The sequence below is a fragment of the Lagenorhynchus albirostris genome, chromosome 5, assembly GCF_949774975.1.
Source record: "Lagenorhynchus albirostris chromosome 5, mLagAlb1.1, whole genome shotgun sequence".
NCBI lineage: Eukaryota > Metazoa > Chordata > Mammalia > Artiodactyla > Delphinidae > Lagenorhynchus > Lagenorhynchus albirostris.
The window spans coordinates 136,780,521-136,807,074 of record NC_083099.1 but is presented as its reverse complement, the minus strand read 5'-3'; the positions used below and the strand labels follow the sequence as shown (position 1 = coordinate 136,807,074).

Below are 26,554 nucleotides of genomic sequence, written 5' to 3'. Positions count from 1 at the left end.
TACTAGCTTTATTGTTCGTCTCCCCCAGTCAGAATGTGAGCTGCAGGAGGGCAGAGCTTCGTCTGTTTTGTGCCCTGATGTATCCGCCGGTACCTAGAAGGTGTCAGATAAGCATTTCTTGAATGAACAGATGAACAAACAAATGAACACGTGGACGCGTGGATTACTTCCGCAATCCTCTCCCGCTACCATCTGCTGAATGATGCTCCCGTTCGTGTCTGGCCGCCAGGGTCTGAAGCCAGTGTCCAAGGCCACTTTGGCCAAGCCTGACATAGACATGGACCCCCCAGGGGAGGTGGGGCTGAGTGGCAGCAGAGGCTCCGAGCCAAGGCAGCCCTACCGCCAGGCAGATCCAGTGGGGACAGTGCCCTCCAGTGGCCACAGGAGTTCGTGTGAGCACAGGTGCCTCTTGCCTCCCTAAGCAAGGATCTGGTTTACCCTCCAGCCCTTTAATTCTGTTTCTCATTTCCGCCCCCCTGCCTTTTCTCTGACCCCTCTCCCCTGCCAAAGGAGGCAGTTTTCAGAGCTGTGAAGAAACTTCCTCAGATGAAGCAATTTGTCCCTCAGAGACAGAGAGAGACACACACACACACACACACACACACACACACACAACCGGGTGAGAGGGAGCTGAGACCGAAATACAGCAAAATAGAAATAGAGCAAAATAGCCCGAAAGGGAAGATGCAGGAGTACTGGGAGATCCCACCCCGTCTCCTCAAGGACTCACGACCTACTTAAAGGGACACCGGCAATATTTTGGTAAGAAGGGTCAACAGCACTGTTAAAATGCAGAAGTGAGTGCTCTCGGCAAGGACGACAGATGGTGCTGCAGGGGACAAAAACGGGCCCAAGGACTGGCTGCAACTCACCCTCCTGCTGGCCCTTCTGCCTCTCTCCACCGGGGGGGCCCTTGCCCTGGTGGACAGCCTGCTTGGGGACGCCCCTCTGCCCACGGCTGCAGCCTGGCCTGCGACGAGCCTTCACGTCTGCCGCCGGCGGCCCTGCCAGCTCTCCACTCGCCAGTGCGCAGGCCAGGGCAGGGCGGCCCTCCCTAGCTGCCGGACCCCATCAAGTTCTCCCCGAGCCCTTCCGCGTCTCCTCACCTGGCAGCAGGATTCAGACACGAGCCCCACCCAACTACAGATGCAGGATGGCCCTGAGCGGGCATACTGCCCATCCGGCGGGGCGGGCGAGGCTCCTGTCGCAGAAGGCTTCCCTCCCCCAGTCACTACCCAGATGGAAGCAGGTGGCCTTAGACGAGGACCGGGAGGTGACACCGCCTGGGCTTTTATTGCCGAGTCTGTAATTTACAGTCGAGGAGACAGCTGACAAACAGGCAATGGTGCCTATCAACGTGCACTTCCGCTGAAGGGGCGCCGGCCCCCTCCCACCCATTCCCGTCGCCCCTCCACTGGGGGCGGCCGGAGAGCCAGCCGGTTCACAGGGACAAGGGACCCATGACGACTCCTGTTTGCACGGGGATCAACCCCTACAAAACACACCGTGCTCCAGCCGCAGGCAATGTAAAAAGACCTTTTTCCTCTGAAGAGCTGACAGCATCTCACATATTATCCCTTCAGTTTGGCAGCCCGGGTAGAGAGGCTTTGCTGTCAATCGGTGATGAACCAGAGAAGTAGCCTGAAAAAGCTTCTGGTGCAAGTGCATTTATCACCAGCAGACGCCATCTCTGGGGAAAGCTTTCCTCTCATGATTTCCCAATCCTGGCTGTGCCTCAAATCACCAGAGGAGCCTTAAAGAATCCCGATGTTCAGACTGGGCCCCAGACCAAGGAGGGCAGGACCTGGGTGTTGATGTCCGGCAGGTCTTTGGGGGACTTCAAGGTTGAGAACCACTGGTCAAAACAGCTGCTACTTGACATTTTTAAATGTCTTCATGTTGAACATGACCCACACCTGCACTATTACAACTCTGCGTGGATTCACCTCCCAGCTCTCCACGTGGTAAATCACGCCACTTGCCACTTTCCCGTGGAGAGAGAGGCAGACTCTTTTTCTGGTTAACTGGGTTGTGGATTAGCAACAAGCTGACGCTCCTTTCCAGCTCTCTTCTTTGCTGCTGACCTGAGCTGACAAGAGTGTGTTCTTCCATCGCCAGCGGCTCCCTGCCAGAGCCTGGACCTGCGGGTCCCAAACTTGCCCTCTGATTTGGTTCAGACAGGGAAGGGGTCCTGGGTGTAGCCTCACCTGCGGGACTCACCGTGTTCATCGTGCCAGAGGAACAGCATCGAGGGCCATGAAATCATCTGTAAACTCCTCAACGTGAAGCAGCCGCACCAGCTTCTAGGGCTCCACCCATCACCACCTGTTGGTCACATCACCAGAGTCTCCTGCGCTAAGAGGAGACTCCAAACGTGGGAGGCCTCCTGCAGCGACAGCACGTCATACGTCTCAGCCCATGAGTCCGGTCTGCTCCCAAGAGGGAAAGGACCATGCCAGCATCCCAGGGACCGAGAGCAGAGGCACAGACTGCTAAGGAAAGGTACTTTTTTTGCTTTGAAAAATCAGTCTAAGAAGTTAACCTATTTGGATACCAAACTGTATCTTAAGTAAAATCTCAACTCTCCCCCCCTCCCCAAAATAAAATAACATTAATAAAAACAGAAATTTTAAGGAAATATGCCGAAACAGTAACAAGGGTTCCCTCTGGTGGTGAGATGGGTGATTTCCACCTCCAACGCGTTTTTTCTACTTCACTCTTTACTAACTTTCTAGAATGTGCATTACCACCTTTAAAATCAGAAAGCAAACATAACAAACTTCCAAAAGTTAATCAACTATTTAGAAGCTAAAGTGATCTAATAATCAAACACTCTAAAATTCAACAGAATAAACTTTCTCGAACCACCTTCTCTAATTCTAGCTGTGGAAGGAGTCCACCCATAAAGTGTCTGTACTTTCACACAAGTATTCCAAGGGGGGGGGATTTACTGATTTTCACACTAGGTAACATTGAACTGTTCCAGTCTCAGAAACTCATCAAAAAGAGAATTTAGTCTATTAAAATGTTCACATAGCTGAGGTAAAAATGTGTGCTAAATACAACAGCCAACATATTTCTGGAGAAAATCGGTCCACGCGTATCTTCTGTTACAGAAATCCATTTTCTAGTGTCCGTCAGGCTCCGTCTGATTCCACTGGTCTCAGGTGTGTTTGGTCTCGCCCCTCTCTGGGCACACGGGGGTCCCTAGACCTAGCAGCCTTCAGGCACATGACAGGTCTCATCAGGGGTCCAGACCTTGGGGACCTTCTCTGTGCTCACTGAGTCTCGGCCGCTTAAGCTCCGGGGGACTGACCTGAAGGTCTCCAGGCATCTCTAAGATGTAAGCACAGGGTGGACAAGTGAGTGAAGACGTCTTTAAGTTAAGAGCTGACGTTTACAAACTGAATTTCATGTGCAGACAAGGAACCGAACTGCCTGGCCAGGTCCTCTATGGATCTAAGGAGAAGGTCTACCCCAGTGGTTCTCAACCCGGGGCGACTGTGCCTCTCGAGGGACAGTGGGCAGTGTCTGATGACATTTTAGAGCGTCACAAGTCGGGGCAGGGGATGGGTACCAGCACCCAGGGGCACTGCTAATCATCCTGCACCCACAGCGCAGCCCCAGAGCGAGGAATGACCTGCCCAGATGCCAACACTGCCGAGGCTGAGAACCAGCCCGGCTCTACCCATCTCCCAAATCCACCGTCTGCCTAGCAGGGAGCGCCTTGGCGGGAGGGTGGGCTCCTGGATGAGAATACACACGCAATCAGTGGGTTTAAACGACAGGCCTGGTGAGATGCATCCTTGCTTTCTCAGAACTGACTTCAAGTTGGGTGGTGCTCATTTCCAAAAGAGATGGTATTCTATTTTTAATTATACTAAACCAGTAAGAGTATCACTTACCTGATTGAATTTCTTCTGTGGAAGGGCTGGAAATTATGCTGGTTGGTAAAGAATTCAGTGGAGTATCTGTCTTTAAGGGTATTAAGTTTATTCTCCTTGATTAAAAAAAGAAGTAAAAGGCCATTAGTATCATCGGAATGGTTTGCATACAACACCAAATGTCAAAGGAAACATGTAAAACTTTCAGCTCATATCATGCAAGGCATTGAATATAATGTCAATATGCCCCCTTACTTAGTAACTAAGGATCATGTATTAAGTTAAACCATCACATAAATAAGAGTCAGCTTAAACCTTAACCAGTCATCTAAGTTTCAAAACCCATGTTTTCTGAACTACCAATGACATGCTAAACACTCTGCTAGATGTTTCCTACATAAGCCTATCAGACATGGCTTCCAGTATGGAAAGCTCCAAAATATAGATGGTTCTTTTTTAAAATCCACAGTCTTAATTCTCAACAACCATTTTTTTTTTAAATGATAACTGCAAGAAGCTCGCAAGAAATTAAGAGGGGAAAAACTTTAATACCGAAAATGTTTCAAAGAACACTTTCCCACTCCCTTCCCCCACTTAAAAATAAATTTTAAAAACATTGCTAGGGACTTCCGTGGTAGCACAGTGGTTAAGAATCCGCCTGCCAATGCAGTCGACACAGGTTTAATCCCTGGTCCAGGAAGATCCCACATGCCGCGGAGCAACTAAGCCCGTGCTCCACAACTACTGAGCCTGCAATCTAGAGCCCACCAGCCACAGCTACTGAGCCCGAGTGCCTAGAGCCTGTGCTCCGCAACAAGAGAAGCCACCGCAATGAGAAGCCCGCGCACCGCAACGAAGAGCTGCCCCCGCTCGCCGCAACTAGAGAAAGCCCGCATGCAGCAACAAAGACCCAACGCAGCCAAAAATAAATAAATTAATTTTCAAAAAAACATTGCTAGTCTGTAGGAAGAGATACAGAAAGAGCCCAGCATTACACCTAAACCACATTATGGATCCGCCAATGAAGTCGCGTGAACGTGGCAGAGCGTGTGGGAGGCGTGCAGTGCTCCCCTCATCCCCCCCCCCACGGCCCCTTCCCCAGGCCGCCTCCCAGTGTTGGGCGGTGGGCCGGGGAGAAGGCTGTGTGCGGGATCACAGGTGTCCAGGGAAGGAAGCCTGGAGGCCAGCTGCTGCCTGACGACAGGGGCCATGCTGGGCAGTTCTGTCCGCTCTGCAGTGCCAGCCGTGAGCTCGGGCACATTCACCAGCCAGACGGGCATGAACAGGGGAGAAAACAACAGCAGCACCACCTGGAGGCTATTCAGACCCGAGGTGCCGCTCACCATGATCCAGTCTGCTGGACACGCCAAAACCCCGTGGAGGAGGTGCTCCTTTGACTTCCTACCTATTGTAAGTGCCTGTTACCGTCTGGGCAGGAGAACACGGGTAAAGAACGGGGACACGCTTCCTGCCCTGGGGGGCCTGTACTCTAACTAGGGAAACAGAAGCATAAATCAAACACCTGCTGTCGAATGCGACGTGTTGTGACACAGAAAAGGGCTGAAGGGACATCCAAATGGGTCTTCTGGGAGGACTCTAGTGTCACCCAGCGGAGCAGGTGTCCAGGGCGTCCCCAGAGGGTGGAGGCACAGAGGCCTCCAAAGGCAGAGCGTGCCCTGGGGACCTGACGTTCAGAGCACGCGGGACGAAGGAGAGTGAGGGGTCACCGTGCTGGATGGCAGGCTGCCACAGAGCCGGTGACGGGCCGGGCGAAGAGCCGGGACCTCACCCGACGGGGAGGAAATGGAGCCAACCGAGGTCTGTAAGCAAGGAAGCGGTACTCTCAGGTCTGACGTTAGGAAACATCTGTCTGGCAGCTGTGTGGGATTTCACCTATGCGAGGGGCTTTCGGCTTATCCTGTCTTTTGACAAGGCAAGGCAGCTTCTGTTCCCATCACAGCGCTCACCGGGGTGTTGACTTGCTCCAGGCCTGCAGCGTGTTCAGAGTGACCCTCCGGGATGCGTGGGCTTTCACATTCTGACTGCCGGGCTGCAGGGTCTTCTCCTCTGAGGGCCCTGCCAGGAAGCCTCTGGCACCGGGAGCGGTCACAGGGGTGTCCTTGGCCGCCGTGGGGGCCGGAGACTGTTTCGCCTGAGGGGGCGTTGCAGAGGGGCTGCTGGGGTCCCGGACTCTGCTGCTGGGGGTTCCCTCTCCCAGCCTGGGTCCTGGCGAAGACCCTGGGTGTGTCTGACTCTTGGTTTTCTTCGCTGTATCGGGAGTTCTCACACACACAACTGGCTTCTCTTTCAAGCGAATTCCGAGCTCATCCTTCTCGAACGTCACGAAGGAACAGTAACCATCCGTGGAAGAGATGGCCAGGAAGGCCCCGTCGCTGGACCTGCATTCCCGAAACAGAATAGAAAGCGAAAAACTTTACCGAAGTCTACAGGCCACTCTTAGCACCCTCATCACTGGTGAGGAAATGGAAGTTCAAGCAAACTCACAAGCTTTGTCTGAAGGCAAAGCCGTCAAGGGAAAAACACGGCTGAGAAAGGATCTGTGCGGGCTCCTCCCTCACGCCCTTTCCCTCCCAACCCACCCCTGCTTCATCATCAAATTCACCGGAATAAAGGTGAGATGACCTTTTTTTTTTTCTTTTTTTTTCCCTCCAAGATAAAAAGAAGATGAGGGCTTCCCTGGTGGCGCAGTGGTTGAGAGTCCGCCTGCTGATGCAGGGCACACGGGTTCATGCCCCGGTCCGGGAGGATCCCACATGCCGCGGAGCAGCTGGGCCCGTGAGCCATGGCCGCTGAGCCTGCGCGTCCGGAGCCTGTGCTCCGCGGCGGGAGAGGCCACAACAGTGAGAGGCCCGCGTACCGCAAAAAAAAATTTTTTAATAAATAAATAAATAAAAAGAAGATGAAAAGAAGATAAAGAGTGATAAAGAGCAAGAACTGGATGGTAGGTGGCCAGGCCCAGCCTGGGCCCGAGCACACAGTGGAGACAGAACTGGGAGCCCAGGGGTGCTGAGAACCCCAGGCAGAAAGGCGAGGGCAAAGTGACCCCTCAGGACGGGCACAGTTCTGGGGCCCCTCCTTGTCTGCGCAGCAGGGGCCCGCGTGTGTGGGCTTCCTCCCAGAGGGCCTGGCGAGTCCCCACAACACCAGGGACCCCGGGCCTCCCCTTGGTTTATGAGAAATAGATGAACCACATCACAGTCTGCACGGCATCAACACCCACTGCAGTCACAACAGGAAGCAGTACTTTAGCAAGTTAGAAACAGTTTTCCTTTTTACGTTGATTCCTTTAAAAAAACTGGTAAATAAGGGCCAAAAAAGCCAACTGTAGGATGAAATGCTCCCTGACCTGAGGGGCAACTCCAGGGGAATGTACGCTGTCTCCCCCATCCACTCACCAGGAAATATCACTCAGGGTGTGGTAATGTATGTTAGACACGTAACCAAACGGGAACAGCTGCTGGGTGTCGTACAAAAGCACAGAGTCTTCAGAAGCCACAGCAAACACCAAGCGGTAGGGCAGGCTCACCAGCTCCACACCTGGCTCTGGTGACGGGCGAAATCAGGAACAGAAAGTCAAACAAGCAAAAGCAAAGTTCCCAAAGAAAACAAATTTTCCCCAAAAGCCCTCTCCCCAGGGACGTAAGTGATGTAACTTTACTAAATGCTTTACGGAAGAATTCAGTTTTTGTATTATTTTATATAGGAATATAAGAATTAAGGAGACCCATGCAGGAACCAATGAGGACACTGTGTTATGATTCAACACTCATGGGAACCTGCGGTTCAAAAGGAAGAGAAGAGGGCTTCCCTGGTGGCGCAGTGGTTGAGAGTCCACCTGCCGATGCAGGGGACACGGGTTCATGCCCCGGTCCGGGAAGATCCCACGTGCCGCGGAGCGGCTGGGCCCGTGAGCCATGGCCGCTGAGCCTGCGCGTCCGGAGCCTGCGCTCCGCAACGGGAGAGGCCACGGCAGTGAGAGGCCCGCGTAGTGCAAAAAAATAAAATAAAATAAAATAAAATTTAAAAAAAAAGAAGAGAAGAAAAAGTTGTGTGAATGAGGCAAGTCACCCTGAGGGGTCACCGCCTGCTAAGGAAACATCAGGGTCACGTAGAAGCATCTCATGAAGTGATGTTTTAATGCTGTCAAGTTAATCATAGTCATTCACATAAAGGATTAGAAACTTAAAAACAGCTTCTGCGTCCGGCCATGTAGTAACAGAGACCTGACTGACCCTTCACCTGAAACAATTAAAATACCAGGCAAAATGCTGAAACGGGTTTTTTTTAAGACACTGTCCATTAGGCCATGAAGAACAGCAATCCCTCAGAGACAGGAAGCGAGAGAGGTGAGCCCTACGATCACCTCCGTTTACTGCCTGGAGTTTCCAGGCCCAGCAGAGGTGGAGGGAACGCAGGCGGCGCCTGGCAGATGTCCTGAGCTGGGAGGCCAGGAGGCCCAGGCGACTGGAGCGTGCGGGTGGAGGGGCAGAGCCAGAGCCCCAGGGGCCTCGAGCCTTCAGCTGAGTGCTGACCAGTGCCGCACGCGGGAAAACTAGCCAGGGCCGGAGCGAGGGCCACGGGAAAGAGAGAGCCGTCCCTAAGGAAACCGTAAGCAAAATGAAAAGACTATCTACATGGGAGAAAATATTTGTAAATGATGTGACCAACAAGGGCTTAATTTCCAAAATATATAAACAGCTCATAACAACTCAACAACAAAAAAAACCAACCAACCCTATCCAAAAATGGGCAGAAGACCTAACAGACATTTCTCCAGAGAAGACATACAAATGGCCAACAGGCACATGAAAAGATGCTCAACATCGCTAATTATTAGAGAAATGCAAATCAACACTACAATGAGGTACCACCTCACACCAGTCAGAATGGCCATCATCAAAAAATCTACAAACAATAAATGCTGGAGAGGGTGTGGAGAAAAGAGAACCCTCCTACACTGTTGGTGGGAATGTAAGTTGGTACAGCCACTACGGAAAACAGTATGGAGGTTCCTCAAAAAACTAAAAATAGAACTACCATATGATCCAGCAATCCCACTCCTGGGCATATACCCAGACAAAACTATAATTCAAAAAGATGCATGCACCCCTATGTTCATAGCAGCACTATTCACAATAGCCAAGACATGGAAACAATCTACATGTCCACTGACAGGTGAATGGATAAAGAAGATGTGCCACACACACACACACACACACAAACACACACACAATGGAATACTACTGAACCATAAAAAAGAACAAAATAATGCCATTTGCAGCAACATGGATGCAACTAGAGATTATCACACTAAGTCAGAAAGAGAAAGACAAATACCATATGATATCACTTATATGTGGAATCTAAAATATGACACAAATGAACCTATCAGTGAAACAGATACAGAATCACGGACATAGAGAACAGACTGGTGGTTCCCAATGGGGAGGGGGTCGGGGAGGGATGGAGTGGGAGACTGGATTTAGCAGATGTAAGCTTTTTTATATAGAATGGATAAACAACAAGGTCCTACGTATAGCACAGAGAACTATGTTCAATATCCTATGATAAACCATAACAGAAAAGAATATTAAAAAAGAATGTATATATGTATAACTGAATCACTTTGCTGTACAGCAGTAATTAACATGACACTGTAAATCAACTATACTTCAATAAAATTAGGTAATTAATTTTTTTTAATAAAAGAGCCACCCCTGAAGCTCACACAAGGCTAGAAACAGCACATGTTCCCACCAGCGAGAGTGGAAAACCGCCCACTTCATGGGCATCAATTAGAGCATCCAGGCGGCTCTGCCTCTGTAGTGAAGAGATTAGCCCTAGACTAAATGCCCCTGTGATCCCACCTGACAAAGCCTAACAGCAAGACCCCTAAGACGCAAAGTGTTTCCAAGCAACCTCACTGCATCCCAGAATAAAGCTCAAGGATATTTATAAGGATGAAAATATATCCGGCATCCACTAAGGTAAAATCCACAATGTCTAATAAAAAATTATCAGATGGACTTCCCTGGTGGCGCAGTGCTTAGGAATCTGCCTGCCAATGCAGGGGACACGGGTTCGATCCCCGTTCCGGGAAGATTCCACATGCCGTGGAGCAACTAAGCCCGTGCGCCACAGCTACTGAGCCTGCGCTCTAGAGCCCACGAGCCACAACTACTGAAGCCCACGCGCCTAGACCCCGTGCCCCGCAAAAAGAGAAGTCACCGCAATGAGAAGCCCGCGAACAGCAACGAAGAGTAGCCCCCACTCGATGCAACTAGAGAAAGCCCGCGCGCAGCAACGAAGACCCAATGCAGCCAAAAATAAATAAATTAATTAATTTTTAAAAAATTATCAGGCATTCCAAGAAGCAGAAAAATATGACCCATAATGAGGAAGAAAAAATCCATCAAAACCAATCCTTTGTACACAAAGCCATTAAAAGAGTTATTGTAACAAGTGTATTCCACGTGTTCAAGAGGCAAGAGGGAAGGTGTAAGGCAGAGGTACGTGAGGAAGACCCAAGCTGAACTCTAGAAGTTCTAGACTACACCGTCACAGAGAGAAAATACACTGGCTGGCACCAGGGGCAGGTGACACGGAAGAGCAGTGAACTCAAAACAAGCTGTAGGAACTATCCAGAGAGGAAAGAAACACGTAACAGAGCATCAGTAAGCCACGGGTAACTTCAAACCGTCTAATACCTGTGTAGCTGGAGCCCCTGAAGAAGAGGAGAGAGAGGGGGGATGACAGAAAAAGTATCTGAAGAAATAACTGGCCAAGTGCTCCAAATTTGATGAAAACTATAAACTCGTAAATCTAAGAAGTTCAATGAACCCCAAGCACAAGAAACATAAAGAAAACGGCAGCAGGCACACCGTAATCAGGTTGCTGAAAGCCAACTGATAAAGAGAAAAATCTTAAAAGCAGCCGGAGGTGGAAAAACAGTGAAACAAACATCCAATTCATATAATTTTTCCATGATTTTCACTGCATAGGAAATCAATAATAAATGACATTCAACCTCCTTCAGTAGAGAAACAAAGCTAGTATTTTTAGCCCTTTAAAGTTGCTTGCAGCAAAGAAAGTGTATTCTAGACAACGCAAAATCTGACACGTATTTTGATAACATCAGTCTTTGCTCTCAAGACTGACCAAACTGAACCAACCCACATACTCACCTCTCCCCACCCACCCTGGTGACCTGCCTCAGAGAACGTGACACACCCCTGTGGCTCTAAGGTACCTGCTTCCACCACTGGCCTCAGCTCAAAGTAGACGGGGCAGCAGCGGACAGCGAGCGTCGCCTTCCCAGGACACGGAAGATGGGCGATAGGCCTGCAAGATGAATCGCGGTTTTGCAAAAAAGCACCGTCACTCAACAAAAGCAAAAAGAAAGGGTAAACATTTCAAATATTTCTTCAATTGCATACCTTTTAAGATTTTTCCTGGAGAAAACATAAGTTGTATTTGTTACGTTTTCACCCGATTCCACACATCCAGCTGGGGAAGCAGTAGAGGAAGGCAAGGCCATGTGTTATTAAACTGTTCATCAGCAAAGACACATAAGCATCAGTTCTGGTTTGTAAAAGATTCTCCCCGGAACATTATTACCTGGACAATGTTTCTGTGACTGAGGACAAATGCAAACACCCTGTCCCTGACTGGGCTCAGCCCTTTACTCCAGTTCTACCCACCTGCCACCTCCCCAAGGGGCTCAGCTGCCCCAGAGCCCCTTCCAGGCCTGGGTGGGAAGAACATAAAGCAGGGAGCCCTGACCACAGCAGACCTTTGCCTGCGAATCCAGCCAATTCCTGCTAGTGAAGTGCTATGATCAGACCCCCGGCTCTCTGTCCCCTGGATTGACCTCAGTTGCCACCCAAAACCTGAGACTCAGGCCTTTTCCCCTCAGCCTGATGGAGCCCAAAGGCTGCCAGGAGACCAGCCCTCTGCTGACATCTCCAGCCCCTGCAGAAGCTGCCTTTGCCCTGGGGAGCAGCCCACATCTGAGAGCCCTTCTACACTCACCTCAGGCTGTACTCAAAACCAGGTCAGATCATGTTGGAGAATGACCGTCACACACAGTTGCTCTTGGGAACATCTCCCTGTTTTACGTTAACATTTCCTGACACACACACACACACACACACACACATATGTAATCTTCCATGTGACCATTTCATACCCGCTGGGGGGGGGGGCAGCAGACACAGCCAGTAGTCTTTCTACTCTCTTCCCACCTCACCCCATCCTTCCATCCCCAAGTAATCCATTTTAACAAACCATCAGGTCATTCTGTATTTCCCCCATGCTCACATAATTGTTCCAACCAGTTATAACTCAATCACTTGTATATTCATATGGTGGGTTTTTAAAATCTATTTTACAAAATGGGGTATTATTTATACTTTTGCTCATTTTGCTTTTCTCAGTCAATTACTCATGACAGTTAACCTGCGTGACTCTAATGCATCCTTTCTTCAGTAGCTACCTACTATGCACTGGTCTGAAAATACCGTAATTTATTCACCCATTCTCTGTTAACGAGTATTGTTTCGTTTTTGTTTTTTTACAACTAAGAGCCATGCTTGGACTTCCCTGGTGGCGCAGTGGTTAGGAATCTGCCTGCCAATGCAGTGGACACGGGTTTGAGCCCTGGTCCAGGAAGATCCCACATGCTGCGGAGCAACTAAGCCCGTGCACCACAACTACGGAGCCTGCACTCTAGAGCCCGCGAGCCACGGCTGCTGAGCCCACGCGCCACAACTACTGAAGCCTGCGCACCTAGAGCCCGTGCCCCGCAACAGGAGAGGCCACTGCAATGAGAGGCCCGTGCACCACAGCGAAGAGTAGCCCCTGCTCGCCACAGCTACAGAAAGCCTGTGCACAGCAACGAAGACCCAACACAGCCAAAAATAAATAAAATAATTAATTTTAAAAAAGAGAAAGTGTCATAAAAAAAAAAAGCTATGCTTGCAATAAACATCCTTGGACATACACTCTTATGTACTGTTTTCATTTCTTAAGGAAGTGAATGTCAGACAAGGGGCGGATTGGCTGAAGAGTACATGCATTAAACGTTACCAGACTGCCTTCCCAAAAGGCCCTAACAATCCACACTCTCCAGCAACGGCCATACACATGCCCATCAGCGACAGCTATTTTCACTTTTTTCCAGCCTGAAATGAATAAAGGGATGCCTACTGACGCCACATTAACCTGCGCTGCCTTGACTGTCGCGCTTCCGAGCACCTCCCCGCGTGTACCAGCTGCGCACCAGATTGCTCTTCTACGAGCCGCCCTGGTGCACCTTTCTCTCGTTTTCCTCTTTGGGGTTTCTCCTTTTGTCTTTCTGTTCTTCTTGCCAATTTGGAAGAGCCATTGTATATGATGTCTGTCAGCGCTCTCTTTTCTGTACCATAACCATTATTTTCCAGTCCCATCATATGACTACTGATTTTGCTTACTGCGTCTTTTGCCATACAAAAGCTCTACATTCAAATACAGCAAGGTAGGTCTATCATTTAAGAGCTGCTGGGTTTCCAGTCTTAGTTTGGTCTTCCTCAGTTCTAGAATGTCCTCCTAGATTTTCTTGCAAGAGTTTTACATTTTTACCATTTTTAAGTATTGAATTCACCTGCAGTTTATTTTACTTATTTATTTTTAAAATATATTTATTTTATTTATTTATTTTTGGCTGCACTGGGTCTTTGTTCCTGCGCGTGGGCTTTCTCTAGTTGTGGTGAGCGGGGGCTACTCTTCACTGTGGTGCGTGGGCTTCTTACTGCAGTGGCTTCTCTTGTTGTGGAGCACGGGCTCTAGGTGTGTGGGCTTCAGTAGTTGTGGCACGCAGGCTCAGTAGTTGTGGCTCGCGGGCTCTAGAGTGCAGGCTCAGTAGTTGTGGTGCACAGGCTTAGTTGGTCCACGGCATGTGGGATCTTCCCGGACCAGGGCTCAAACCCGTGTCCCCTGCATTGGCAGGTGGATTCTTAACCACTGAGCCACCAAGGAAGCCCACCTTATCCATCTGATAAGCTAAGAGTCCAATCTAATTTTTTTCCAGACAGCTGGACACTCCAGAACCATTCACTCAATAATCCATTCTTCCCACTGAAATACCACTCAGGTCACCTATTAAATTCCCTTTTATCCCAGAATCTATTTCTGGATTCTCTGTTCTGATCCACTAAGCTGTATGTTTATTCCTATACCAATACCATACTGATTTGATAACAATAGCACTACAGAATCTCTGACATTTAGACAGGAAAATGCCTGCTCAAGTATTATTCTTATCTTTCATACTTTTTTACTATTCCTTGCATTTACTCTCCTAAACAAACCCGAGATGTCATCCAATTAAAAAACCAAAAAACCGAAACAAACCAACAACAAAAAAAACCTTAAATGGGATCCTAATTGGAAATCAATTATCATGTTAATTTTTAGAACACGAAATCTCTCTATTTGTTCAGAACTTGTTTTATAACCATCAATAAGACCTTCTAGTCTTCTTCATAAAGGCTCTATGCCTTATTAAATTTTTTCCTATGCATTTCCATGTCTTCTGCATTTTGCACTGTTACGAATGGAACAATTATCCTTTTCACATTTCTAAGTACTTATTCTACTGTAGCAGATACAGATTTTATGTATTTTATAATATCTATCACCTTATCAAATTCTTTTTTTTATTCTGAGAGTATTTTTTAAATCTCTTGGATTTTCTAGAAACACAAACCTATCACAAAGTTTTATTTCCTCCAATATCTGTAATTTCATTTCCTGCATTTATTAACACCACCAAGAATAATAATGGTGGCAGCAGATAACCTATCTGGTACCCGATTTTAAATGAAAATATTTTTGGAGCTGCCATTTAGGAAAGGACCTGCTACTGAGTTTAGTAAACAACTTTCAATATACTTAAGCAACTACTTATTCTTGGTCCTGGGACCCCCCCCCCAGGCCAATGTCATTCCCACGTGTTCCCCAATGTCCTTTTACAGCCCAACCCACACATGTGTGTATGATTCACACACTCTTGGGGTCTCCTCTGCCCAGCCTGGCTGGGACACTTAGTGGCAAACCTGACCTGTGCCCTCCCGTTTGGCCCAGCCCCGGGTCATGTCATCGTATCATACACAGGATGGTATCTGAGCCATGGAGAGCAGGGGACGGTCTCCTCTGAGACCATGTCGGCAGCAGCACTGCCCTGGATAATCCTGCTGGACTCAACCTCTCACCCTCCTGCTGAAAATGACCCTGACGTGTCCTTGCTGATTCTGCTGACCTGTCAGACTTGACCACTACACTCCCACAAGTTATTCCAACCAGACTTGTCTGTGCCTAGACCTGTCACAACAGGCTGCTTCATTATTAAGAATAAAAATGATAAAGGCACTTTATCATTAGTTTTAGAACGATGACCTCCACATACATGTCTAGGGAAAAGGCACTCATTAAAATTTTTTTTAAGTTGAATTTGCCTAAGGGAGTATGTTTATCACTCTAGTCTAGTGGCTCCCAAACTTGTCTGTACATTAAAATCACTAGAAGTCTTTTTAAAATTCCAAAACCCAGACCACACACTCCAAACCAATTAAAACACAATCTCTGGAAGTGGGACCCAGGTACCAGCACTTTTTGAAGCTCCCTGGAGGTTTCAATGTGCGGACAAGTTGGGGACCACTGCTTTCATCAGAATTCCCTGAGCTGCAAAGAGCATCACAAAATCAGGAGCACAGACACCACCACCGCTGCTCTCATGCCCTTAAATCAAAAGCTTTGTTAAACACACCTGGTGTGAGGAGCAAAGATCCATCAGGAGTGAAACTAAGTCTACGAAAGAATGATTTCATGCTGTCGTCATGGAACATCCGGTAACTTCTCGCCTGCGGCACACAGAGTCTAAACGTTATTCCAAACCTTCGCATTCACAATAAAGGCTTATCAATTCCTATTTTTTTCTCTACACGTTGTCATGTCTTACTGACATAATAATAAATGAAACTGAAATAAATTACATATCAAATAATCACGCAAGTCTGCAAGGGCAATCACTCGTGAACTGATCTCCCATTTTTGTTAAGGAAAGCTGTGTGTGTGTGTGTGTGTGTGTGTGTGTGTGTGTGTGTGTGTGTGTGTGTGTGTGTGTGTGTGTGTGTGTGTGTGTGTGTGTGTGTGTGTCTACGTGTTTGTGTGGTTCTATACTTATTATACAAATAACCCTCTGTAAGAGCACACACCACACTGTCAACAGTGGTCTGTCTGGGGAATGAGACCGGGAAAAGGCAGGAAGGTGACTAGGAGCCCTTTGCTTGTTATCTGTGTGTTTATATTTAGAATCTCCAACCGAATGAACCCTTTTTAAAAAGAAAATAGTAATCCTATCATCTTTTCAGACAACATTTCTTGAACACCTGTGTGGAACAGTTTTTGCTACCATGCGCTGACACTTTATGAACACTAAGCATTTAATCCTCAACCAGGCGTGACCCTCCTAACTACCCATGTGACCTCTCAGCGTCGGCCAGCTCACACAGCCCACTCTGCCTCACGTGCTGTCCCAGGACTGGATTTGCACCTCATCTCTGCTTTGGTTTTTGTTGTTGTTGTTTGTTTGTTTTTAACTTTATTGAAGTAGAGTTGATTTACAATGCTGTGCTAACTCCTACTGTACGGCAAAGTGACTCAGTCATACATGTGTATATTCTTCTCCATATTCTTTTCCCGTCTGGCTTATCACAAGACGTTGAATACAGTTCCCTGTGCTACACAGTAGGACCTTGTTGTTTATCCGCTTTGTTATAGTAACCAACTTGCTCCCTTTCACCTACTAGGATTAGAGTGCTATCTTCATTTACCAGTTCTTTCAAAAATCAGAATCCTTTCCATTCCTGAGTACCAGCCCGATGGCCAGAGTCCCCCTCCACCTGCCAAGAAGGTGTATCGTCGGTGCTGGATCCACCTGCCTTCCTGTTGCCTAGTGCTGTGGTCTTCCTAGTCAGTGGTTCCTGAACCTCACTGCACCTCAGACCGTGAGGGCCCTGCCTGCTTCAAGCCAAGTGAATCACAGCTCTTGGGGTCGGGCCCAGGCACCCATATTTTTACATGCTTCCCAGGTGACTCCATAGTTCAGCCAGGGTTGGAAACACTGTCCTCCACCATCACCTCTCCCCTGGCCCCCAGACGTCCCCACCTCCGTACAGGCCAGCCCAGTCCACCACACTGAGACTTGGTGGTCTAAGAGGAAGTCATATTGCAGTTCAGGTGTCGGGTCCTGGAAACCAGGGGTGTAGCTACGAGCGATGGAGGAGCTCACAACTTCCTAAGTCCCAACTACAGTACGGCTAAGATGGAATGTCAAAACATTTTGTACCTCTCCTTCAGCCCCTACTCCAGACAGCATCTTTGAGACATTAAAAGCCACACGTTTCTTCAGTGTGCTGTACACCCTCAGGATCCTAAATAAAGAAGAAAAGTCTGATTTATCTCTTCTAGTAAACGAATTATGTTTCACAGAGAAACAATCTATTACCAGAACTGAAGATTGCTTCAACAACTTTTGGCCTGCAAAACCACTGACCAATGACTTTCACACTTAACTGAATGACAGAGGCAAATATTAACAACCAGAAGGATATCACTAACTAAGTGGGGAAATACGTCATAATTTCATTCTCTATTGAATGTTTCAACTTGTCAATGGACATAAACTTGTAAGCCTGGCCTTATTTTTCAGGTCTTGGGCATCTGGCTCAGTGGCCATCTGTATGACTGCAGTGAAGTTTATTTTGTGTGGAACGGTCTCGCCCTCAGGAATTTGCAGGAGTAAGGAAAGCGGCAGCAAGTAAATTGGTTGTTGGTAGTTCACATTATTCCCTGAGCTAATCAAATTGTTTCACTCCTGACCGCCTGAATAAAACACATATACCAGGGGACTTCCCTGGCGGTCCAGTGGTTAGGACTCTGTGCTTACCACTGCAGGGGGCACAGGTGCGATCCCTGGTCAGGGAACTAAGATCCCACGAGCCACTCGGCATGGCCACACAAAAAAAGAACCAAAAAACCCACGTATACCAGAAAATAAATGAGATTTGGAATGTTACAGGAGATTCTATGAAAAATAAACACTTCCTTAGTGCTTTCATTCCAGCGCCATTTGAAATTCAGTTTGTTATAGTTAAAATAGTTGGGTAAATATTATAAAGGACTATTATGACTGGTGAGTGATATGCTTGGCATCCCTGGTTTTTTTTTTTTTTTTTTAATTTTTTGTTCCAGGAACACAATTAAATTATTGTGTTTAGGGCTTCCCTGGTGGTGCAGTGGTTAAGAATCCGCCTGCCAATGCAGAGGACACGGGTTCGAGCCCTGGTCCGGGAAGATCCCACATGCCGCGGAGCAACTAAGCCCATGTGCCACAACTACTGAGCCCGCACTCTAGAGCCCGTGAACCACAACTACTGAGCCCACGTGCCACAACTACTGAAGCCCGTGTGCCCAGAGCCTGTGCTCCGCAACATGAGAAGTCACCGCAATGAGAAGCCCGTGCACCGCAACGAAGAGTAGCCCCCACTAGCCGCAGCTAGACAAAGCCCAAGTGCAATAACGGAGACCCAACGCAGCCAAAAATAAAATTAATTAATTAAAAAAATATATATTGTGTTTCAATGTACCAGTAAACACAGCAACAAGACCTCCTTTCAGAGAAGACAAAATATCTTATTTTCATATTAATTTAAATGGAGTTGTTAAAATCACTACAGCAGTAAACTCTAATCAAAAAAATGAAATAACTATCCAACACTACCACTAGTTATCTCTTCTTGCTTAAGTCATATTTATAAAAGACTTTTTCTTGAAAAGTTGCCCAAGAAGTTTAAATTTAATTCAAAGCTATTGCTGCATTCACTCACCCACTCAATAAAGATTTATTAAGTACTAACTTCGTGTAAGGCTCTTGTCCTAATTAGTTGCCAATTTCTTATTATGCTGTAAGAATAGCAGTAAAACAAAATGCTTTATACGAAACCAAGAATGAAAGAATCAAAGCCAGACTGTGGCTTACATTGGTTAAGCTGTAACAAAAATACCTCTGAAGAAAATTTCAAGCAAACAGAGATGAAAACAACTTGCCAAATACTAACTTACCTGTCACAGCTCAGGGTAGCAACATACTGACCCAAAGGATCCCAGGTTACTCCTTGTACATAACTTTTATGTTCATTAAAAATTGAGATCTTTTGTCCTACGAATAAAGCACACAACACACACATTACCAAAACCCACTAATGCACAAATGGTATAAACTACAATTTAAGTATTGTTCCTTTATGCCGTTCCATAATTCAGCAGTTGGTAACTTAGACTCTACCAAACTCCACGTCAGGCTCTGGGGACCAAAGATGACTTCACATGGCCCCTCCTCCCAGGGAGCTCACAGCTCATGGTGGGGACAGACCCACCACCAGCATGCACACTGTGACACGACGCAGAGAAGAGGGCAGCTAACAAAGCCGGGGTGAGGTCGAGAAGGAGTGAGCTCAGAGTTTGGTTCTCCAGGTCAGGCAGGATACATGGGGCCGATGAGGAGAGAAGAAGGTATTCTGAGCAAATCCACGGGGTGAAAGTCAGTTTAGGCCACTAGAGCAGTGACAAGTAGCCGAGACTGCTGGTGTGTGCAAGACCCTCGTGTGCAAGGAAACGGTTCTGGGGGTTCATGGTGTGGCTCAGAGCAACGCTGAGCTGGGAAGTGACCTGCATTATAAAGATGAAACTGAGGGTCGAAGAGAGCACAGAAAAGTGTCACTAGTTAGGAGGTGACAGCAGACCAGGTGAGAGATGAGGGCCTGAACCAGAGCATTGTGACTAGGGATGGGAAAAGGGCTTTGGGGGAAACATTTAGAAGATAAAACCAGCAGCACACAGAGATTACCCGGATAAAAAGAGGAGGGAGTTAGGAAGCCTTGGCCAGTCTTAAAAAAACAAAACCCAGGGAATTCCCTGGCGGTCCAGTGGTTAAGACTCTGCACTTCCACTGCAAGGGGCGGGTTCAATCCCTGGTTGGGGAACTAAAATCCTACATGCCGCATGATGAGGCCAAAAAAAACAAAACCCCAAACCTTCTTCTCTGGGGAGCGGTCTACACCCCATCACTCGCTCTCCCGACCACTCACTCAACCCTCTGCCGTGGGCTCCCTCCCGCTCCTTGCCTGCCCCACCCTGGCCCTGAAGTCGCTGGTGACCTGCCGGTGACTTTACACACTGCACAAATGTCAGGCTAACTTTCCTTCCCCCTCCCCTTCTTGAAGGCCTTTAGGGAAGTCTGCTGAGATTAAGGTGGCCAGGGGTGAAGAAGAAGGCTAAGGAGACCTACGGAGGTTTGGGGGAGCTGCCGGGGAGAACAGGAGTGGGATCGAACCTCACAAGCAAAAGGGGTTGGGACCCCAGGACCCCATCGGAGGCTGGTGAGGACGAATTTATAGCGGCCCAATATGCAGGGTGGCCGGTTTGTGACCAGCTGTGCTCAGCCCGGGACCAGGAGACTGTCAGTATTGTAGCACCAATCCTGGGCTGGGGTTTTCTTGGTACCGTCGGGTGAAAGAAAAGGGTCTATGTACATAAATGATCCCCTTGGGGAGCAAAGTGGAGAGAGAAAATAAGAGGTCAGACGGGCCGGCAGAGCAGGAATCGAGAGGGCTCAGGGGACCTGAGGGCTCTAGCAGGAAGCAGGGGTGCTGAGGGGCCTGAAGGAGGCGTCTTGTCAGGAGAGCAGGACGCCTGGCTACGACGTCACTGTCAGAGCACTTAAGTGACAGGCCTTCAAAGAAGCCCAGCTGCAGAACAGTGGACTGGCCGACAGGACAAGCGTGGATCAAGCGGGCGTTCTTTCTAAAGGGCCACCTTGAAGATTATGACACAGACTTTGGAGGAACTAAGGTGATGGGCAGAAGGAATCACAGCATGTGAACTTCCATAAATAAAAACGTACCGACTCTAAACAATTTTGCCCACATTACACGTTAAGAAAAAAAAAACGATGGAGGCCTAGGACGTGGTCTTGATTTCCACGCTCCTCAAAACCGCTCCTCCCCCCCACCCCGCTACCTGCTGTGCTGTCCTGGGAGAGTTTGCCACATGCCAGCCAATGACATCTTTTTAAAACATAAGTAAGGGACTTCCCTGGTGGCCCAGTGGGTAAGACTCCGCACTCCCAAGGCAGGGGGCCCGGGTTCGATCCCTAGTCGGGGAACTAGATCCCGCACGCATGCCGCAACTAAGACCCGGCGCAGCCAAAATAAATACGTAAATAAATAAATAAATATTTTTTTTAAAATAAGCGAAATCACATTAGTCTACTGCTTAAAACCCATCAGCAGCACGTGGTCACACCTTGGTTACAATCTGAGACCCGACCCTGTGGCCAGGACCCACCACCCTCCAGCCTCAGGTCCCCCCTCCCTCCTGCTCCAGCCGTCCGGTGATTTCCTGCTCCTGGGACACAAGCAGCAGCTCCGGCCGCCGGGCCTCTGCACATGCCGTTCCCATGAAATAATGCACACGGCTTGCTCCCCAGATTCATTCCAGTCTCTGTTCAAACTCCACAAGCTCAGAGAAGCCTTCCCAGATCACCCTATCACTCCCGGACCCCTTCAGAGCGCTATCACTTCCTGGCATCATACGTTTGTGTATTCGTCTGACACCCCACTAGAACGTAGCCATTGTATTCACGCATCCTCCAGCACCTGCAAGAGTGCCCAGCTTGCTGGCAGTGTTCAAGATCGTTACAACTGGCTTCAGGGGGTGCTGATGGAGTGTCAACAGACACTGAAATTACCCAACACACGGCCAGATTTGGGAAAAAGAAGAGAGTGACACTGGTCCTCCCCATTGCCGAGTGTCTGGGATTGATAAGAAAGAGCATGACGGAAATGAGGCAAGAGAGAGGACGCTTCAGCTGGACCGCACAGAACGAAGAACAGAGGCCTCTACAGCGTGGATGAAAACTGGGCTGATGCAGTGCTGACACCACAGGGGATGCCAATGCCGCTGCCTGACTCCCGACCTGGGCACTTGGGTTGCAGGAGAATCAGCAGATAAAGAAGAAGAGAAGAGGTTTGGGAGAAGACATCAAGCTTGAGTACAGGACTGCAGGGGGTAAAAGTGGTCAGGCGTCAGCCACCACTGGCTTTTGGCATTTCACTGCTATTTTCATCCTACGGTAACTTCTTACATGTTTATTGTCCCCTCAACCAGTGAACAGGTTCTTTCAAAGCAGTGAGGTGTCCTTGGCTTGCCTTGATGTCCCGAAATGGAAACCTGACCCCACCGACCCCAACATCGAGCATGCAATGCCTCACTGATTATGACTTGCTAACTTCCCGAGACCCTAAGTTCCAGGACGACAGGGATCAGCCGTGTGCCGCCCCGCCGGCCCCGTCATGTCTGCACCCCCAGGCGTGTGCGATCTACCTTGCTTTGGCACCAGCAACTCATGACACCACTGCTAAGCCTCATACATTCTGACTGGGCCCTTAAAAATGCAGTGGATCCATGGCATATGGGGCTAATCCCTAACCTGTCCTGCCAAACACCTATTCCAGTTCACTGAAAAAACTCCTCTGAAGCCTTTAAAGGTTCGGCTTTTTAGACACTTAGAATAGTCCTTCCCCCGATAATAACAAAAACATATCAGCTACCTTTACTGACATCCCATATGATGGCCGTGTTATCCACAGAGGCAGAAGCCATTAAATTCCCATCGGTTGCCCAGCAAATATCATACACATCTTCTAAGTGGCCCCTAGAATCCAAAGAGGAGAAAAAGCAATTCTTGTCTCAAGGAGAGAAAAAATTGTCAAAAATTTAAAAGCACACTCAGGGACCATACATTACAGTGGGACTTTAGGAATTTCCACTAGAGCTATATTAGCTATAGCTATAAACTACTACCTTCAAGGATATTTGTATCTTTAAAATTGATTCAAGTTTACTAAGGAAAATTTTATAAGACAAACTAAGAAAATCCATTTTAATCATATTTTTATCTTTTAAACTATGCCCGTATTACTGTCTTGCATAAGTAAAAGTTTTAAGTGAGCTATAAAAGTCAAAATGCGGGCTTCCCTGGTGGTGCAGTGGTTGGGAGTCCGCCTGCCGATGCAGGGGACGCGGGTTCGTGCCCTGGTCCGGGAAGATCCCACATGCCGCGGAGCGGCTGGGCCCATGAGCCATGGCCGCTGAGCCTGCGCGTCCGGAGCCTGTGCTCCGCAATGGGAGAGGCCACAACAGGTCATAAGGATAAATCCCTCCCAGGCCCCTCCCGAGGTTACCTCAGTGTTTTTACGACAGTCCAGTTCTCCTTGTTCAGCTGAGCCTCATCATCATCCTGAAAAGCGATCTGTTCTGGTTCCTTGTTATCATTCACCTTCCACAGAAGAATGACAGCATCTGTGGAGCGAGTCAGTTAAAGATAAGCCACGCTTTACAAAGCATGGCTCCTTCACTTCTGGATTTTTAGGGTATTAAATAATATCTATGTTGTTCAATAGACACTATGGCCACAAGGATTTACGTCTAAGAATTGGGGCAGGAAAAGCAAATTTGCCTTCCGAACAAAAACTCCAAAATCAAACTCATACCAGATCAGAGCTATACAAGGTCTCCTTAAACAGAAGTGTCCCCAGGCCAGCAAAACACTACTGCAAAGCGACTGACTACATTAACAAATCCACAGGCATAACCTGTAAGTGGCCGAATAAGGAAACAACAGAGGCACCAACGCAAGGGTTGGCAAATCATTCCTAGCTGTGTAACCTACGGCCAGTCACTTCCCATCTTGATGCCTCGGTCTCCTCACCCGTAAGATGAGAAGGATAACAGTGCCTAGCTCATCAGCTATCGTGAGCATCAAATGAGGCAAATGCATAAAGCACTTACCCCACGATGCCTGGCACATGGTGAGCCCATGCATGTGTCAGCTGTTAACACCATGGACGCGTCAGATCCCTTAGCGTGATGTCACCAATTGTCTGAGTCCTCTAGCTCCCCACGTTCTGACGCCACGCTCACCACATAACCTTCTGACCAAGACGTGGCTTCCCTTCGAGGAATGCCCGAAGGAGGAGAGTGAAGGAGCCGGTGGTGTGGACACACACGTTCTCTCTCTAAATTAACTGGAATCCGGGGAGCTTGGCTGAGATGAGACTGGCCCTGGCGGACCGGCACTCTCCACGTGCTGACTGACTGACGACAGGTTTCCGGGCCCTCGAGGCCAAAGGACCTGGGCTGCGCTGTGCGGCCTCACAGAGGACGGCCCGCCAGCCTCCCCACTGCCCCCTGTGCTGCTGCCACTCCCCACCTCCCCCCTCGACGGAAACACTGGACATCAGGGCACTGAATTCAACCAGGCTTCTTTCCCTCCTTCTTCAAACAACATCTGAGATTTCTTCTTTCTTTGTATTCTGGCTTCTAGACTATCTTAGTTTTAGAGCATGATAAAAAGATTTACTTCTTCTGTATCATTTTATGCCATTTAAGCGCAAGCAGCAAGGGAATTTCCTGGCGGTCCAGTGGTTAGGACTCCGCGCTTCCACTGCAGGGAGCACGGGTTCAATCCCTGGTTGGGGAGCTAAGATCCTGCATGCCGCGTGGCACAGGCAAAAAATAAATAAATTTAAAAAAAATAAGCACAAGGAGGAAATATGAATCAATCTACTCCCACCAAAGAAACATAATTTAGAGGGTTGTTTAGACTATACTCCCTAAGCCAATTAATTCATTAATTACAGAGAGACATGGAACTGACTGTGATCACTTACAGATGCTAAACTGACAGCCAAACAAGGCCAGGCCAGTTGCCTTGGGACTTAGAATGGTAAGCACCTACCTACTTGTCTCCAATCGGCCCAGTGAGAGCAAGTGGGAAAGCGGCCGTTTTCAAACAGGTCTTCTCGGTTTAAGCTTTGCATCCTCCACCCCTTCACACTCCCCACAACATTATTTTACTAAACTATCTAAATGACAGATTGAGAGGATCAAGCGACCTCTAAAATAACAAAGTATGTCTAGCTCAAATCTCACTCTTCAATATGAGACACATGGGTATCTGGTTTCTGAAGAATCTTGAAGTACAATACTCACCATCCCCTCCTGATGCTAAAACTTCCCCACTTGGAGAAAAACGCACGACATTGACAGCTTTGGTATGGCGAACAAGATTGGACAAAAATTCAACAATGGCCTTTCCATCTGGTCCTTTTTCTACCTTCCAGATCTGCTGATACGAACACATTCATTCAGAGAAACGTATAGTGAGCACGCACCATACTGTACCGACGAAAACATCACTACGCTGATTTTCAGAAAGAAAATTTAGTCTTTCTTTTGAAATGTAAGAGGAAGGAACTCCTATCTGAAACATAAACCTACAGTCCCATTGCCTCCCACCTCTTTCTTGTGCAAACTGTTTCCCAGGAGGAAACTGGCTCAGGGTTCTACAGCAATGGGCATCCGGTGACATCACCCCAGGAAGAAAGGTGCTCTCCTTTGCTTTCGTTGTTGACTCAAGGCCCTGAGAATTTAGCCCTCTGGGCTACATAACTAAGTAGTGTGTGTCTGTTGACACTCATTATAAATAGAAGAGTGGAGAATGCTGCTTCAATAGTGCTTCCCTGGGCCTTTCTGCCTCGGCCCCATTTACCCTGACAGCGGTGTCCACCCCCGCGGAGGCCAGCCTGTGGATCCTCCCGGCGGCTCCGTGCTGGAAGTCCAGGCTGTACACTGGCTCCTTGTTATGCCAGGCGATCTCACAAGTGATGACTTTCATCCTCCTGAGTCTTCAAGGGGCAGAATACCGTTCCTCGGGGACCGTTCTTTCTCCAAAGACAGAGGAAAGCTGAAAATCGTCGGTAATGAGGTGAATATTACAGCAGGATCGATGTACTGAGCGCTTAGTAGGAGCCAGGAACTCTGCTAACCGTTAAAAACGCACGCTGCGTTGGGAGAGGATGTTACTGTTGACGTCTGACGTTAACACCTAGCAAGTTTCACCTAAAATGGTTCGCTGAGTCGTGGCTGTTCAGTTTATTCTCCTGCTACCTCCGGAAAAGCAAAATGGGACACCCGGGCAGAGGAAATCAAGGCACCGGGTCGGGCCTGGCTGGGCGCCCGCGCCCGCTTAGTGGAGGCTGCCGGGCGAGCCCGGAGAGCTGGGGGCGGGCCGCCTGGGGGAGTGGGCCGCGTGGGAGGGGGTTACCCGGGGAAAGGGGCCGGGACCGCGGGGGAGGGGGCTCTTTGGGGGGAGGAGGCCGCCCAGGGGAGGGGCCTGTCCGGGGAACGGACCGAGGTCGGAGGCGAGAAGGCAGCTCCCTTCCCGCTGGGCCCGGGAAGCCGGGACCGGACCTGCCTGGGAGGAGGCCGCTCGGGGCCGGGGCGGGGATCGGCCGCGCGGACGCGCGCTTTTCAGGAGCTATCCCGGGTCCTCGCGGCCGGCCCTCAGCGAGAGCCTCTCGCCCCCCAGGTCCAGCCGGGAAACCTCGGGGACGCGGAAGCCAGCGCGGGGAAGCCTTACCTATAGGGACGTGGTCAGTCCCCGCGGCCGCCAGCTCCCGCCGCCGCGCGCGCCGCTTCCCGCGCGCTGC

The 26,554-nt window shown here is 48.8% G+C and overlaps 1 protein-coding gene across 1 annotated transcript; it reads right to left on the bottom strand.

Annotated features, from left to right (window-relative positions):
• Positions 1-1,266: 1,266 nt before the first annotated feature.
• CHAF1B (chromatin assembly factor 1 subunit B) lies at positions 1,267-26,554 on the bottom strand. Its single transcript, XM_060150916.1, has 14 exons — positions 26,485-26,554; positions 25,615-25,809; positions 25,056-25,188; positions 23,246-23,363; positions 22,613-22,716; positions 19,065-19,161; positions 17,290-17,374; positions 15,709-15,802; positions 11,342-11,411; positions 11,155-11,246; positions 7,301-7,448; positions 5,852-6,283; positions 3,906-4,000; positions 1,267-3,336 (listed from the first exon to the last, which is right to left on the bottom strand). The coding sequence occupies exons 2-14, from the start codon at positions 25,738-25,740 to the stop codon at positions 3,245-3,247; spliced, it is 1,686 nt and encodes a 561-aa protein (XP_060006899.1). The 5' UTR covers positions 25,741-25,809; positions 26,485-26,554; the 3' UTR covers positions 1,267-3,244.

Coding starts and splice junctions, on each gene's coding strand:
- CHAF1B (XM_060150916.1), bottom strand. CDS start 25,740: ATGAAAGTCATCACTTGTGAGATCGCCTGGCATAACAAGGAGCCAGTG. Junction 15,803..17,289: donor GAGTAGGGGCTGAAGGAGAG/GTACAAAATGTT, acceptor TGTGTGCCGCAG/GCGAGAAGTTACCGGATGTT. Junction 7,449..11,154: donor GAGGCCAGTGGTGGAAGCAG/GTACCTTAGAGC, acceptor GCCCGTCACCAG/AGCCAGGTGTGGAGCTGGTG.